Source organism: Suillus paluster, assembly GCF_016628075.1.
Source record: "Suillus paluster strain FC165 chromosome Unknown EDB91scaffold_18, whole genome shotgun sequence".
NCBI classification, from domain to species: domain Eukaryota; kingdom Fungi; phylum Basidiomycota; class Agaricomycetes; order Boletales; family Suillaceae; genus Suillus; species Suillus paluster.
Window position 1 is genome coordinate 373433 of NW_024537578.1, and position 18056 is coordinate 391488.

The 18056-nt window shown below is 46.0% G+C and overlaps 1 protein-coding gene across 1 annotated transcript; it reads left to right on the forward strand.

Annotated features, from left to right (window-relative positions):
- Positions 1–549: 549 nt before the first annotated feature.
- On the forward strand, positions 550–5766 carry EDB91DRAFT_1081059 (uncharacterized protein; the record flags this gene model as incomplete). The annotated part of the gene is made up of 17 exons (XM_041315336.1): positions 550–689; positions 744–874; positions 965–1103; positions 1215–1321; positions 1425–1831; positions 2111–2443; positions 2498–3169; positions 3207–3397; positions 3426–3442; positions 3498–3562; positions 3791–3815; positions 3861–4249; positions 4354–4498; positions 4552–4663; positions 4713–5340; positions 5423–5456; positions 5516–5766. The coding sequence occupies 17 exons, from the start codon at positions 550–552 to the stop codon at positions 5764–5766; spliced, it is 3786 nt and encodes a 1261-aa protein (XP_041178554.1).
- Positions 5767–18056: the final 12290 nt, after the last annotated feature.

Below are 18056 nucleotides of genomic sequence, written 5' to 3' on the forward strand. Positions count from 1 at the left end.
GAGCATGTCGTGAATATTGACAAGGATGAGATTATGGTATAGGAAGGCATTTGGAGAGATCATGGTATAGGAAGGCATTTGGATGTGAACAATGTAATGTACTAGTGCTATCATAGCTATCTTACCACCACTTCATTTTTTTCCCCATCTATCAGAGTGTAGTCCCCTAACATATTCCCTTTCTACATATCATCTGCTCCTTCTACTGCGCTCGGTTTATAACCCATCTATCAGAGTGTAGTCCCTTAACATATTCCCTTTCTACATATCATCTGCTTCTTCTATTGCGCTCGGTTTATAAACCCATCTATCAGGTCTACATATCATCTGCTCCTTCTATTCCGCGCAGTGACTTCGATATTAGAAAGGTCTGGATGACAGCAGAGTACTGTAAACTTCATTAGCATCGCCAAGAGTTTGGGTGTTACCAAATATGCCTTAATTAGCGATAATTAGCCTAATCATGTTTATTTATAGACTCATTAATTACATCACAACTAAGTTTGAAGTCCGTGAGAACTTTGGTTCATTTTCTTTTTTACATCCACCATGGAAGAGAACCTGAAGAGCCAGGCATCTGAAGTAAGGGAAGCTCTGAGTAGCAGGATCAGCAAGATACTTGGGAATTCATCTGAAATGGGTGTCCTGAAAGATGGGCAAGTGGTAACTAAGCTGTTGCATAAAGCCAGGTATCTATGGTGGATCATCAATTTTAGCTGAATTCTAATTGATTAATCTTTTAGAATGAGAATATCAGTGCACCTCCAGATTTGCTTGGCAACGCCGGATCACACTACATTTACCGATACATCAATTTCAGAATATGAAATTGATCGGGCCGCACTAACTATTGCCCATGCAATGGTCAATCCCAGTGAGTGTCCCCAAATATTTTTAACTGTCATGAATTCTAAAGCAGAAGTATAGTCAATGTTGATTGGGATGTGGATTGATATGCTGACAGGGTCAACTTGTCTCAACCGAATTGGGATGGGTCAGCAACCTCTGAACCGGAAAGGCTCAAGAAGTACTTCCCTGAGGCAGTGCTCAGCAAAATTTCAACTCCGGCCACCCTTGTGGACAGGCATGGCAGAATCTCGATGGTTTACCTGCCCAATATTTTGTCACCTTCTCGTCTAGTACATTTCTGGATGGGGATTTTCCCTCAGCGGCTGATTTATTAATTAGGATTACATTAACAATGCCACCTCAAGCTTACGGGATTCTCTTCTTGACACCCTGCCGCCCATTTCGGATCAAAAGAAAAGTTGGCGAGATGATGGCTTTGTGCTGCCAGAGGGAGGGGGCGAATTTGGGGCTGGTAGGATTACTGTGTCTCCTGCATATTTCATGCAAAGACAAGAGGTATTGTATTTTCAGTGCTGAATTTTCCTAGTTCTCACCTGGTGATTAGCGATTGATAGATCCTCTGGTAATGTCTGAGTCTTACAACTCAAAGAAGGTCCAACAATGGCTAGGTGCCTTGACAACTTCAGAACTTCTATGGAACTCCATTACTGCAGCAGTGGCACCAGACCTTTTTGAATCAGGCTCCTCTGCATTTTCCAAGGTTGTCAAGGAAGTTCGGAGGCGAAAAAAGAATTCGGCTCCGGTGGATTCTTGGCCCTCTATCTTTTCAGGGTTGGAAATCATTGCCAACCGAACAACCTTCAGCCACAGAGATCCTGGTGGATCTCCTTCACTTTTTGATCTTCTAGTCAGTTTAGGTCGAAACCATCATGCAACTCTTTCTTTGGCCGATGTCCATGCAGAGCTAGACTATTCCCCTGGTGCAATGGTCTACATTGCCGGTAGGGTACTGGAGCACTCTGTGGGTCCTTGGATTAATGGAGAAAGAATTGTGGTTGCCCATTTTATGAAGGATGCTGTGCATGATAGAGTTAAAGTGCCAAGGCCAAGTTTTCCTTTGCAGAAGAACTTTTTGGAGTTGGTAGGGAGGAAACCCAAACCCGCGGGTCGGAGAGCCAATAAATTACAAATATAGTTAGGATAGGAACAGGACTGTTTTGGGGTGTGTGGGAAGTGGTGGTGGTGGTGGTGGACTGCCCGGATAATGCCAATGTTCTTGTTGTTTTGTCCCCTTTGACAGACTCTCGATTTCATGAGCTCACAAATCACACTGAGGAATAGAAAAAGGGTCAGAGTCCAGCCATCTTCATCTGGAACTGGCCCATCAAAGAGAAAAAGAGGGGCTTATAAATATGCATATATCCCTTCAAAAACTCGGAGGGGAAAAGATTCGTGGAAAGAAGCTAATGCTTCATTTGTCTATGAGGACTCTGATAGTGAGATAGAAGTGGCTTCACCATCAAAACAAATCAGGCACCACCATATTGAAGATCATATACCACTGGAATACAACCGAGAGGTTCATGGTGATTTTTGGATGGGAGGCTTGGATGGTATGAAAAGAAAAACAAAAGTGAGTTCATTGAATTTTAAAGTCTCAAGTTTAAAAAAAAAAAATCATGTGCAGGCCCAAAATGATTTCCTTCGAGATTATTTGCCTTGGCGTACTGAATATCTTTCAGTGTTATTGGACTTAGAGCAGCTGGTCAACAATGGGAAATGCAATGATTGTGGAGAAGGAGAGGGGTTGATCCGGTGTTTGTCTTGCTCAGGAACACGTGCTTGGTGTCCTTCTTGTGTTCTTAAAGCTCATCAACACAACCCCTTCCACAACCTTCAACTCTGGAATGGCAGGTTCTACGAGACTACTACCCTGCAGGCTCAAGGTTATATAATGTATCTTGGCCATGGGGGGGAACCTTGCCCCAATCTCTCACATCAGCCGGACCCATCTCCCTGGGAAGATCTCGGGTCCATGGAAGATGTATTTGCACAGGAGGAGGGGGATACGATTAATGACACGCAGTTAGGAGTATCTAACCTGGTCATTGTGCACTCTACTGGTGTTTACTCACACAGTGTATCATGGTGCCAGTGTCCTGGAGCTGAGAAGGCACATCATCTCGATCTCATGAAAGCAAGGTTATTTCCTGCCAGTCTCACTCGCCCTCAATCTGCTTTCACATTCGATGTCTTGGATAACTTCCTCATAGATGCTTTGGAGTGCAAGACTTCAGCCATGAGTTTCTATCAAAAGCTCCGTCGGTTCACAAACAACGCATTCCCTGATAAAATACCGGTGAGTAATTTTATATGATTGTGTGCCCTGCTGATAGGATAAAAAGGACCGATACCGTGAGCTTATGCGAGTGTCACGTATATGGCGGGATTTGGTCAATAGAAAAAGGTTCGGGTTTGGACATGACACGGAACAATCCCCTGGTCCAGGGGATTTAGCCCTTTATTGCCCAGCATGTCCACAACCTGGAATCAACTTGCCAACGTCTTGGAGATATGACTATGAAGAGTAAGCTGACTCATAACTATTGCAGTAGTATGTCGCTCATTATTGGTCTGTGGTAGGTGGTTAGTTATGCGAAGATATGTGGTCGATTGAAATTTCACAGCACAACATATGAAAATGAAAATTCCGGAAGACGATGTTTCTCTAGCAGATGGAAAGGGTTACATGGTAACAGAGGGACCTTATCAAGCTCACATCCATGATTCTGTAGAAGAGAGAGAGGCAAGTGATGATTTTGAATGATAGGTTCCTCCCGACTTATAATATTTTTGAAGAAATCCACTTGCAGCAATCATCGGGCAGTGAATGCAACAAACATCCAAAGAAGCAACCTTAGAGCTACAGGGGTTGGGGCAACAGCATGTGCTAGGCATGGATGCTTTGTTCCTCACGCAGTGGTGGACTTCCAAAATGGAGAGCGGTCTGTGATCATTTTGTTGTTTCAGACAATGGACTGACCCTGTAGTCAGGCACATGAACATGGACTATTCCATTTGTAATGCAGTTAAATATACACCCGAACCTATTGGCAGTACACTCATCATCTATGATGTTGCATGTCAGTGGAGTATTCACTTTGCTGAACGGGTGGACCAGAGCTATCATCTGTCCCTTCCCGAGGGGACCAAAATATTACCTGCAGTTGGCAAGTTTCATTTGAGCGCACATAAGCTTCAATGCTTTGCTAGGTTCAGCCTGAATTTTATGACCAGAGCCGGGCATATTGATGGGGAAATATTGGAGACACTCTGGGCTCCTTTCAACAAGATTTCCCCTACTGCAAGATCCATGTCTTTGGCTCACCGAAAGGAAGTATTGGATGACCATATGCGGGATTCCAATTGGAAGAAGCTGGTTGGCATTGGCAAGTCCAATTTATTCTGGTTTCTGTTACTTCACCTGACATAAACTTGGCAAAAGTCAAGTCATTACTCAAAAAGTATTGTCATGCCCTACAGGGTATTAGTGACACTCAGGGTCCATATGAGGAATTAACCAGATCACTTGACTTGGATGATGTTCAGGAGTGGAAAAAGGCAGCCGAAAAAGCGGCTCAGGACCGTGGAGAGCTTCTTGACATCTATCAGCTTAAAATGGACAAAGGTAGGTCTTGTGTGATGGACATTGATTTTGCCCTGATGGAAAATAATTTAAAGCACCCTCTATGGCTGAAATACGTCTCAGATTGACTGAAAATGAACTATCTGCTAATGGTAGGACTGGGTCTGTTGCATGGTTGATCGAGGGTATAAATATAGAAAATTCTCAGTAAGGTATTCTGACTTTCAGATTGGATTGACTTAAATTGTGTTACTAGAGATGCCTTGAGATTGTCTATAAGGCAGCTGCCCCAGGATCTGACTGCTTCCCAGAGAACCGGGATCGAAGAAAAACGGCAAAAGCTCATGGCACAGATTATTAAGTTCCATGAGGCTGCAGAGGTCATGACTAATGGTATGGAATTGAAGGGAGGTGAAGGAGCACCACTGGACAACCCTGAACTGTGCCTGGAGGAGGCTGACATATCCAATATGGAAGATCCAGAGGAAGAGGACATTTTGGACTTTGACGGTAATATTGACTCACCTGCCGAAGTCACCGAGATTTGGATGCCATCATGGGCAGCCTCTGGTCACATCATGGATGATGTTGTCTTGACATTACGTCAAGAAGAACTCGAGCTTCAAAAGGGTCAAGCAAACGACTGCCTGGAAAAGCTTCGTCAAGCCCTGGGTGATAGATCAGTCGTCTTTCGGGAGAAAATACACTCCAACAAATCAGTCCATCACCAGGGCACTAGATCTAAAAAGGAACTCCAAACGATAACTCTCTCCATCAACAGACATGCAAGAGGTTACAGCCGGGCAAGGGCTGCAATGCTCTGCCTAGGGGCTGACTCTGATACAGTGGCAGTGTATCAACCCCTAAAGCCTCAGGACCTAGTGGTGAGCAAAGAAGTCACAGAAGAAAACAGGCATGGGCAGGGTTCAGATAAATTGGCTTGGTTTTGGAGGATCAACAATACAGGAGGACAGTCAGAAGAACGTATGGATGAATGAGTGTAAGTTTTATTGTGATCTGTTTTTTATCAAGTGAATTACCTTATTTCCCCATTTCCAGTTTATCGTGTGAATTGGTTGAAAGCTAAAGCACGGTATGACCATTGGTCAGAAGAACTGAAATTGGTACAATATGAAATGTTTTGGACCATATCCTGGTTTCGGACACAGGAGGAGAGGTGGAGAGTTCGGGCAGATGAAAGCATCAAGAATGGGAATAGGGCATATGCTGAGAGGCAGGCATCTATGTGGGCAGAATTTTCAGCTCAGGGCCTCAAGAATTTTGAAGGAAAATTACTTATAACAAGTTGATAGTTCACGAGTTGATATGCTAATGTAATGTTGATCTTCCTGACTTGAAAAAAGTGTGATGTGAGTATTCAGAATGTAAACAGATTCTGGCCTAGTGGCCTGCCCAGCTCTGCAGTATGTGGGCTGTGGCCGGCCGGCCTACAAATGAATTCTTGCTGGGCCAGCCCCTCCTTACAGGCTGCAGGAAGGGGCCGGCCGCTATCATGTGGGCATCTGGCCCAGCAGGCCTGTCCATTTCTGTAGTATGTGGTATGTGGCCGGCCGGCCAGGAATGAATTCTTGGCCGGCCAGCCTCCCTTTGCAGCATGCGTAGAGGGGCCGGCCGCGGGCTTTGGGCATCTGGCCCAGTGGCCTGCCCACCCCTGCAGTATGTGGAGAGTGGCCGGCCGGCCTGGCAGAGAATTCTTGCTTGTAGGGCCAGCCTCCATTTGCAACCTGCAGGCCATGGCCGGCCGACATGATTTGGGTATCTAGCCCAGTATAGGAAGTAGAACTTGACTTAGTGTGGTTAGGTGTGATGATAAGGGGTACTCCATAAATGTTGTTAGAAAATGAGTGTATAACCCACTGGAGCTTTACTGAGTGGTTGGGTCAGAATGGCGAGGAGGTATACTCCTATACATTAATTGTAAGGGCACAGGTGCCAGTCTCCAACTCTCCTGCTTGGTCAATTCTGTTGCCAGATAAAAGACAAAAGTATTGAGAAAGTATGTCCCAAGAGTCTACAAATTGACTCTAGCACATGCAATTCTGACAGAATCCTTATGTATGTTGTATTGAGGTTCACCCCAACATAATACAAAGTGCCATATTTGTGTTTTGAAGAAAATCGAAGTGGATCTTGTCCCATGGCCAACTTATTGGTGCTGGAGGCTAGTTTTGTGGTTGGCTCTAAAGGTCAGATCGCCACATAAAGTTCTGGAATGCAGTATGCAGGAGTAAATAGATGTGTCATAAGCTATAAATTAAGCACACAACACACCCACTCCAATAAATATCTCTTCAAATGTACTCAAATTTGCTTCAAAATGATAACTTTAAAATCCATGAATGAATGCTATTGTCAAATCTGTTAAGTGTCCTAATATTTACTCACATGTATGCCAGCAGTATGTCCCTCCATGCAGACCATAAAAGGAAGTAAGAATTCATTCCTAGGCCGGCCGGCCACCTCCCACATACTGCTGGGGTGGGCAGGCCACTGGGTCAGATCCTAGGCCGGCCAGCCACATGCCACATACTACAGAAATGGACAGGCCTGCTGGGCCAGATGCCCACATGATAGCGGCCAACCCCTTCCTGCAGACTGTAAGGGGGGGCTGGCCCAGCAAGAAATTCATTCATAGGCATGGCCGGCCACATACCACATACTACAGAAATGGACAGGCCTGCTGGGCCAGATGCTCACATGATGGTGGCCGGCCCCTTCCTGCAGACCGTAAGGGGGCACTGGCCTACTCAGCCAGATATGAGAAGCAAGCCGGCCGGTCCCTTCCCACAGGCTGCTACTGTGGGCTGGCCCTGTGAGCAACAATTGTTCCCTAGGCCGGCCGACACCCTGCCACATATTGCAGAGGCAGGCTGGCCTACTGTGGCAGAAACCAGCAGCACAGCGGCTGGCCACCCCATACAGCCTGCATGACCAGGCCTACCCACATGTCAACCACAGCCTGGATATGTATATAGGTAGTGCCTGCAAGGGTCTGCATCACCGGCCTACACAGATACTGCAGAGATATCATTCTGTATATAGGACACCGGCCTGCACAGGCTCTGCATGACCGGCCTATACAGGCAGTGCATTGGCCGGCCGGTGTCCTGTACACCTGGTTTTGCAGGTCAATGTACATGTCCTATCAACAGGTTATGCAGTACATATGACTGAAGGGTCTGCCGAAGGGGAAAGTATATATCTAAAAGGGGAAAGTGGTTCCAGTTGAATGGAGACATTATGGAAGGGGACTGGTTGGGCGGTTGAGCAGAAGTGTAGGAGCGGAATGCGGACTGTGATTGGACAGAGCGGAGGATGGATGGAGCGGAGGTGGTTGGAAAGTGGAGCGGATATCAATACCGGAGCGGTCAGATCAGGTATATGACAGATATAATGAATGGTTTTGTTGATCACAATATGTTTGTATGCTTTTGTGGAGGTGGTGTTGGTCACCAGGTCACACAAGAGTGGGATGAATTCCTGAAAAATGACAGTGCTGTGGTTTCTGTTGATAATGATGAACACCTGGAGTTTGAGTTAGGTGAGGTAGGTGACAACAATGACAAGGATGACAAGGATGACAAGGATGACAAGGATGACAAGGATGATGAAGAGGATGGTGAGGGTGATGAGGATGATAGCGACAATGACAATAACAGTGAGGATGTTCATGAAGACCGAATTAGGGCTGACTCAGGAGAGGAGCTTGATGATGACATTCTCGCACAGGAGAGATATGGAGCTTTGTAACATTACATTCGAGATACATACTTATCACATTTAATCAGACTTAGGGTACATGCTAAGGGAATATCAGATACGGATGAGACTTATAGTAGTAGAACCTAATTACAATATGTATATGAATCCACTATGGACTCAACGAGCTCCTTCCATTAACTGGGCATTCAAAGTGTGCTGTATGTATTGCAGTGAATATCAGGGAGGGATCAAGCTTCAAGCAGTATATCAGGCTGTGATCACAATGACAAAAGCATCTCATTTGCATAGCACACATGAGAACAATGGTAAGCTTTGAACTACTCAACATCATAATGATCAAGCACTGGCGTCATCGTCTCAGAAGCCATAACCCTTGACCCAGAAAATCTTGTGACCATCAGCCTAATAGGGTAATACCTGTTTTCTGGACTTTTGGTGATATACCTCTGCCTAACTCTATTCCACTCCTCCAACACTACCCCTATTTCCTCTGACACTATATTCCTACCATCCAACCCTATCTAGAGCTCCACTCCTCTGCTCTATCAGTCCACCCGATCCTACTCCTACCCCACCACCATTTCTGCTCTTCTGACCCCCTTTGTTTCCTTCAGTTCCCCTTGCATCAACCCACCCGATGGTTAGTCTGCCTGACTGCCTGACTAGTCTCCTTATAGACAAGGAACCACTCAACTGGTCCTATCTCCTTTTGATACTATAGTTCTCCTTTTGGATCACCAGTAATTCCTGTACCCGAGTGATTATTGATCTGTCACGTACATATTGTTCTCTAAGCCTCATTCTCATTTGTCTCAGTCATCCTCTTGTAATACTGTACGCTCAACACATATCCCTCTGCTATGCTATGCTACTTACCTAGAGTATGTAAACATATGTACATTTGTCTGTAGATACTCAGTCTGAATATTACCTTTTCTAAGCCCTTGTCATATCCCACATTTCCGGACCCAGAACTTCAGATTTTGTCTCATACCCAGACTTCCAACCTGATTTCCATCCAGCACTCCTGTTTCATTCCCAGGCCTAAACCTAACCTTGCACCTGTCTCCATTTAGACTTCCCCTTCTCCAGCTACCAGTTGTATTCTTTTCTGTCTTGTTTACTGATCCATTCTCCATATTCATTTCCAATTCCATTTCCTTTGATCCATTAAAGACTTACTAATAGACTTTCTACATGCTTCATACATAGCCTTGTACTGTGCTGACTGATTACTTACTCAATACCTACAGTATATAAACTCCTGTAACACTCTGTACCTCCTCAGTTCAAATATTAACTTAGTTCCTGCTCATTCCTATGTCTCTGGACTTGAGTCATTCCTCCTGTCCACCTCCAAGCCTTAGGATCAACTCCTTAGACTATATCTCCAGCTCTACCTTAGGGTAGTCTATCTCTGCTCCATTTCTACTCCAGACTTTTTTATTATTATAAAATCCATTTTATGGTCCTTTGGGGTCGAAGACCCTATGTCGGACATAACCCTATACACGGGGGCTTACTCCTGCTACACTATCGTACATATTTGTGGTAATCTATCTTTGTTGAGTGGATATATGCGTACTCTGTTGGTATGTTGTTGGGCAAAGGCCGACACCAATTTTGTACAGAGGGAATGATGTAGTTAATGAGTTGCTTGGGGAGGGTATTGGTCAAATGTTGTGCGAGACTTTGGCTTGGTCATGGCTTCAATCCTGGTGTCTGTTTGTCTAAGATGTGCTCCTTTCACCTCTCTTCTTCTACAGTGACTGAGCAGCTGGCACTAGTCTTTCCCTTTAGTCTCGGAGATCTATTTGCTTGGTGTGTTGTCTATGTGTGTCTGTTTCCCTGTTGATATATGAAGCATGCTTAAGTCATGTATAGTATTATGTTTCCAAGATCTCACCAAATGTGGTTTTAAATCTTCCTGTGCCATTAACATATTGCATGAGCAGGTCTGACTGCATCATCGGAGGTTAGTAGGTAGGTGAGTGAGGTCGCTTTGCAGCGTAGGGCATTCAAGAGGATGTGGTGTTCTCTTGCGTATTGACAGCAGTCAAATAGCAAGTGGGGGACAGTTTCTACTATTTCTGGACAGAACAAACAGTAAGGGGAGTGACTTTTCCCTATGCGATGAAGATGCTGGTTGAGGGGGGAGTGGCGGGTCCACAGTTGGGTGATGATACTGTCTGGCGTCTAGGGAGGGTGGTAATGAGCTTAATGAATTTGTTGGACAGCATGCTGGGGTTGATGGTTCATGCACGTGCGTAATGAGGTGATTTCTTCCAGGTTTCTGTCCATCTGGTGTTCAGGTCCAATTGGTGCCATTGTTTCAGGGCTGAGATGCTGTCTGGGAGTTTGCTGAGTTGAAGGAAGGATGGTAGACATTCATGTATGCTTGACTTTCTCTCTCCTTCTGCTGCTTCCTTCACTGCTTTATCTGCTAGCTCATTGCCTGCTACTCCCTTGTGTCCTGGGATCCATCTTATTGTGAGGTCAAAGTTGAGATTGCAAGTGTTTCTGCAATTAGCTAGCTGCACTGTTAAGGTGCGGAAATGTTCTACTAAGTAACTGCCCGAGTTCATGTACTGACTCTCACCAGATTGTATGGCCGCCTGATTGTCTATGAAGATTGATGCTGGGTAGATCATGTTCCTTTCCATAGCGATGAGCTTTGCTGCAAGTAAAAGGCCAACTACTTCTGCCTCATAGATGGTATGCTTTTGATCCGAGCTGAGGTGGTACTTTAGGATACATGGGGCTTGTCCTTCTCATATCAGGACTGCCACTGCTCCTATTCCTCTGTTGTGTCCCGAGCCATCTGTGAACACTTGTACTTTGTCCAGTAATTCTTTCTGCTCCTTGATAGCATCCTTTTCCTCTCTAGCAATGTGGGAGTGATATGCATTGGGTCAGTGCTTGTCTGATCTGCTAATGGGGTCAATCGTTTCGATGTTCTTGGAGAGGAGTTGGTAGGTGGCTGTGAGGTTGTGAAGAGATGAACAGTGACGGGAGGTGTTTTGGTATTTGGCGATGTGCTGCAGGTGTGAATGTAGTGGGTGTTGCTGTGGGAGGGTGGTGAGATGAAGGGTGGTGTGGTGACAGATCTTTTGGAGGAGTAGTGGAATCAGTAGGAGGTTAGCATGGTTGTCGAGGATATCTGTGGCCATCATTTTCATGGCTCCGGTTATGCTTAGTGCGGCTGTTCTCTGGACTGTGGCTAGCCATTTAGCTATACCTAGCAATCCTCACTGTTCTTTTGTTGTGCCATTACAGTAGATGGGTTTGAACCATAGGTTCGCTCCATACGTGAATTTTGGTACTGCTACGGTTAGGTATAGTTGGCACATGAGTTTTGCTGATATCCTGTTTGCTGGTCTGGAGAGTCGTTGCAGTTGCAGGACGTATTCTGTTCCCTTGGCTATAGCATGTCCTGTGTGATATTTCCATGTCAGTTCTTGGTCAACTAGAAGGCCAAGGAAATGATGGTGCTCAGTGGGGTGTATGGTGGTGTTTTGCAGGACAAGTGGGGGGCGGGTGTGTGTTTTACTATGGGTAAAATCAATCAGTGTGAACTTGTTGACTTCAAACCTTGAGTTGTGCTCCTTTGACCATTGAAGTGCCCCATTCGGTCTCTCCATCATGTCTTTGAGTGTGTTGTGGGTGTCTTTGAAGGATGGACTTATCACTATGTATGCTGTATTGTCTACAAAGGCCAGTGCTGTTTCCTTATTGCAGGGGTTGGCTATATCAATGAGGTCAGCATTGTAGACTAAGTAGGCGATCATAGACAATGGGTCTCCTTGTCCTATTCCATTGCGCACAGTGTATCCAGTCCAATATCGAGTCATTGAACTTTAGTTGTGTTTTGTGTCCTGAGAGCATTCTGACCATGAACTGAACTATCTCTGGTGGAAGGCGTCTTTTCTTCATATTATGGGCTAGTCGGTCAGTAACTGCATTAGGGAAACACTCCTTCAATGTCCAGAAAGAGTATTGAGGCTACTTTTCCATTTTGCCATGCATTTTTGACTGTTACTTTTAGAAGGTGTAGGGAATCCGTTGTTGTGCGCCTGGATCGTCCTCCAAAGTGGGTGTTGGGTAGTAGATTGTGGTGTTTCATGAGATCTGTGACCTGTTCAGCTATGATTGCCATTAGTAGCTTGCACATTGTATTGATGAGAGCGATGGGATGATACACTTTGGGTGTTGTATAGTCTGCTTTCCCAGGCTTCTTGAGGACCACCATTGTGAATTCGTGCCAGGGGTCAAAGTAGGTGTTGAGATTGAAGATGGAATTGAATAGGTGCCTGAGGTATGGTGTCAGTATGGATGACGCTTGCTTGAAAATGATGTTGCAGATTCCATCTGGTCCTGGTGCTTTGTAGGGGCTGGTGTTAGCTATCACTCTCTCGATTTGAGCTTCTATGATTGTTGAGAAGGCTGCTATCGGGTCAAGGGTAGTTGAAGTCAGATGGGACAGAGCTGTTGGCTTGGGGTGGGAGGAAGAAGGCATTGGCCAGTGCTTTGCTTTTCTCATTGTTGGTGATGGCCTCTACTAGGTTGCCTTCCTTGTTCTTGACTTTGAGGACTGGTACGCTAGATCTCCCTCCATCACTGTAAGGTGTCGTTACATATTGATTCGCCATGTATACGGATTGTTGATCCAGCTCCTCTAGGAAATCTATCCAGTGCTTGTGTTTTGTTTTTTTGGATTGCTTTGGTTACATGGTTGCGAAAGCGGCAGTGTTCTTTGTGGACGGGGTGCTCAGGGAGTCCTCTCAATTTGTAGGATAGATCACTTAGCTTGTTTTTCTGTTTCATCATCAGCGTCAATTCTTTTGTCCACCATCGCTTCACATAGTACTCCAGACTTGTCCATAGTAGTCTTTCTCTAACATCTCCTGAATCCCCAGAGTTCTGTAGAACTCCTCCTGTGTCTGACCCTCAGATATCTCTGGACTTCAGTCAGACTCCTCTCTTGTCTCCTGGAAATTAAGAACATGTACTCAGGTAAGGGGTGCAGCATACAAGCTGAAGCCAAGCCCTTTGAGTTCTCCTCCCTTTGAGTATGACCTTAACAGCCCTGCTCCTCTGTTCTTGGACTTGGGCTCAAACCTTGTCAACTCCTGTTTGCTGGCCTAGGGGATTGACTCCCTAGGTCAATGTTAGGTACCATGCCAGGTTCAAGAAGCGGAGGGGTCAGGGGCTTGGCTTCAGCTCTTGCGCAGCGCCCTTAGCCTGAGTACATGCCCCGAATTTGGAGCAGGTCTGATGTTGTCCGACAATAGGACGAGTGGACTGCTTTGGTCCACTTTGAGGGTTGGGAGGTAAGTGCTAATAGTGGCGGGCTGACTAGGAGTGGAGTGGAGAAGGCAGAGGATAAGGCAGAGGGTGGATAGGAGCAAGGGGGATGATTGATAGGGGTGGAGGAGTAAAGGGGAAGACTTAGAGCACAGCTCTAAGTCAGAGCAGAAAGTCAGAGGTGACAACAAGATGAAACTTGTGTCCGGAAGAGCCAAGGTCCTACTGAGAATTCTCACAAGTAGAAACTGCAAGAAGACAAGTAATATTAAGACTGGGGAAAATATCTAAGTACAGGATATGTTATATACTTCTAAGTGTGAGGCAGTGATTAGGAGAACTATGTTGTAAAGCTATGTACCAAGGATATAATTTGTAAGTACTTACACAGGGCAAGACATAAGTCGGAGTGGATATCAATATGTACACGTCGGATCAGCGATCAAGCTGGTAAGAGGAGTTACCGGTGATCTGGAAGTAAGGGTCTATGTACCAGAGGGGAAAGTATATATCTAAAAGGGGAAAGAGGTTCCAGTTGAGTGGAGATGTTATGGAAGGGGACTAGTTGGGCAGTCAAGCGGAAGTGTAGGAGCGGATGCAGACTGTGATTGGATGGAGCGGAGGATGGATGGGGTGGAGGTGGTTGGAAGGCAGAGTGGATATTGATATTGGAGCAGTCGAATCAGGTATATGACAGTCAACCACCTTCTCCACTTGTTGGACTCCCCGTGCCTTAGCCACCCTTCCCGTGCTTTGGACTTAAGCCTAGTGCTCTTATACATCTGTCCTCCATGTTTCCATTCTACTTTGGACTTTGTCCAAGCAGTCTCTTCTGCTTTACTTCTACTGTTGGTTTCAACCACAGTAGTTCTCCACCTCTCTGCTGTCAGGCAGACCCACCTCTGCCCAACTTTCCTATGCTCATCTGATAGTCCATTGGCTCTCCTTCAGAGAGCCTCTACTCCAATGTCCTGTCGGAGCTCATAGAACTTGTGCTGGACTACACTTCAAAATTAGGGGCACATACTCAGGTAAGGGCCACAGCATACAAGCTGAAGTCAAGCCCCTCAGACTCTGCCTTACCCCTGAGCACAGTCTTAACATCAGTCCATCAAGGAGAGTACAGAGATTCTGGACCAGAGGAAGTCTGGATCAGAGAGGTAGATGATGTATGGTGTAGGCAGAGCAGTCTTCCTGTGGAAGTCTGGAGGGAACAGATGATGCATGAGACAGACTAGCTGCTTAAAGTCCAGAGATTGGGTGGAGGTCAGATCCAGAGGAGTGGAGGTGATAAGAGCAGAGATCAGAGGCAGGGAAATAGGGCAGATCCTGCTGAGGCACCAGGTGTAGGTCCAGTGGATGTAGAACTGGGGTGCAGGGCTGTCCTGCTGAGGGGTGCAGATAAGGTGAAGTGTAGGCTAACTACCTTCTGGAGTTCTGGAGATTGTGATTAGGGGTATTGTCATATACCTGATTTGACTGCTCCATCAGTATTAATATCCGCTCTGCCCGATTCTGCATCACCCCCGCTTTCCAACCACCTCTGCTCCATCCATCCTCCACTCTGTCCAATCACCCTCTACATCTGCTCCTACACTTCCACTCGACCGCCCAACCGGTCACCTTCTATAATGTCTCCATTCAACTGGAACCTCTTTCCCCTTCTAGGCATATACTTCCCCCTTTGGTACATAAACCCTTACTTCCGGATCACCAGTAACTCCTCTTACCGCTCAATCACTGATCCAACGCGTACATATTGATATCCGCTCTAACTTATGTCTTCACCTGTGCAAGTACTTACAAACTATATCCTTGGTACATAGCTTTACAACATAAGTCTCCTAATCACAGCCTCACACTTAGAAGTATATAACATATCCTGTACTTAGATAGTTTCCTCAGTCTTAATATTACTTGTCTTCTCGCAGTCTCTACTTGTGAGAATTCTCAGTAGGACCTTGCCTCCTCTGGACACAAGTTTCATCTTGTTGTCACCTCCGACCTTCCACTCTGACTTAGAGTGGTGCTCTAAGTCCTCCCCCTTACTTCTCTGCCTCTATCAATAAACTCCTTTGCTCCTATCCACCTTCTGCACTATCCTCTGCCTTCCCCGCTCCGCTCCTAAGTTGGCCTGCTGCTAGTAGCATTTACTTCCTGACCCTCAAGCGGACAAAAGCGGTCTACTTGTCCTACCATCAGACCCGCTCCAAATTTGAGGCACGTACTCAGCTAAGGGCGCAGCGCAAGAGCTGAAGCCAAGCCCCAACCCCTCCACTTCTTGAGCCTGGCATGGTACCTAACAGGTATTACTGATAGTGATTTAGGGGTGCAGATATATGGGATATGACAATGAAGCACTGTAATCACTTGAAGGCTGATATGGTGGAGGCCCTTCAAGTTCTTCACTTTATGTTTTAGCATGACTTGATCTTTTGTGAGGCTGCTTCAACTTCTGTTCTGGAGGCTGAGTTGGAGAAGGAATTGGTTGGAGAGGGTGGTGATGGGAATATCTTGATGTCAGAGGAAGAAATTCAAACCTACTATGCATTACAATAGCATAATAAGCTTTTGGCTCATTTTGGTATTGGAAGGCCAGGCCTAGCACATCTGTTAGGTACCATGCTGACTCAGGAAGCAGAGGGGTCGGGGCTTGGCTTCAGCTCTTGCGCTGTGCCCTTAGCCAAGTATGTGCCCCGAATTTGGAGCGGGTCCAACATTGTCCAATGATAGGACGAGTGGACCACTTGGGTCCGCTTTGAGGGTCGGGGAGTAAGAGCTACTAGTGGCGGGCCGACTAGGAGCGGAGCGGAGAAGGCAGGGAGTAATGCGGAGGGTGGATAGGAACAAGGGGAATGTTTGGTAGGGTCGGGGAAGGCAGAGGATAATGCGGAGGGACAAAGGAGAATATTTGATAGGGGCGGAGTAATAAGGGAAAGACTTAGAGCACGGCTCTAAGTTGGAGCGAAGGGTCGGAGGGTCGGAGGTGACAACAAGTTGAGACTTGTGTCCAGAGGAGGCAAGGTCCTACTGAGAATTCTCACAAGAGGTAACTGCAAGAAGACAAGTAATAATAAGACTGAGGAAAATATCTAAGTACATGATATGTTATATACTTCTATGTATGAGGCAGTGACCAGGATAACTATGTTGTAAAGCTATGTACCAAGGATATAATTTGTAAGTACTTACACAGGTGAAGACACAAGTTGGAGCGGATATCAATTTGTACGTGTCAGATCAGCAATCGAGCGGTAGTAGGAATTACCAGTGATCCGGAAGTAAGGGTCTATGTATCAAAAGGGAAAGCATATATCTAAAAGGGGAAAGAGGTCCAGTTGAATGAAGATGTTATGGAAGGGGATTGGTTGAGCGGTTGAGCGGAAGCATAGGGCGGAATGCAGACTTGTGATTGGACGGAGCGGAGGATGGATGGAGTGGAGGGGGTCGGAAAGCGGAGCGGATATTGATATTAGAGCGGTCAGATCAGGTATATGACAACATCACCAGTTGATGGTGGTGGCAGCATGAAGCAGTGGCGCAACACCAGGAATCTTGCAGACTGTTAAGGTCATGCTCAAAGGGAGAAGAACTCAAAGGGCTTGGCTTCAGCTCATGCACTGTGCCCCTTACCTGAGTACGTGCCCTTAATTTCCAAGAGGTAGGAGGGAAGTCTGATGGAAGTCCAGGTAGGTCCAGAGGTCAGACCCAGGGGGAGTTTGGCAGAACTCCGGAGATTCAAGAGGAACTAGGGTAAGGCTACTACAGAAAAGTCCAGAGTAGAAATGCAACAGAGGTAGACTACCCTAAGGTAGAGCCAGAGATATAGTCTAAAGAATAAACCTGTTAAGGTCGTGCTCAAGGGAGAGGTTACTCAAAGGGCTTCAGCTTCAGCTCATGCGCTGCGCCCCTTACCCAAGTATGTGCCCTTAATTTCCAGTGGGCAGAGGGGAAGTCTGATGGAAGTCCAGGGAGTTCCGGAGGACAAACGTCGATGGAGTTCGGCAGAACTCTGGAAGACTATGTGGGGACAGAGTAAGGCTAATATGGAGATCCGGAGTAGAAACAGAACAGAGGTTAGACTACCCTAAGGTAGAGCCGGAGGATTAGTCCTAAGGTTTAACCCCTAAGACTCGGAGGTGGACAAGAGGTGAGACTCAAGTCCGGAGATTGCAGGAATGAGCAGAACTAAGATGATATTCGAACTGAGGAGTTCCGGAGTATTACAGGGGTTTATATACTGTAGGTATCATGTAAGTAAATCAGTCAGCAAAGGTAAGGGCTATGTACAAAGCATGTGGAAAGTCTATTAGTAAGTGTAACAGATCAAAGCAGTGAAGTCGGAAATGAAGTAAGAATGGACGGATCAGTAAGCATAGCGGAATAGGACATAACTGGTAACTGGAGCAATAGCTAATCTAAAAGGAGTTAGGGGTGAGTGCAGAGATGAAGGCGGAGCGCTGGGCAGAATAGCAGGATGGAGAACCGGACTTTAATGGAGTAGATCTGGAATTCCAGATCTGGAGGTACGGGATATGACAAAACCCAAAGA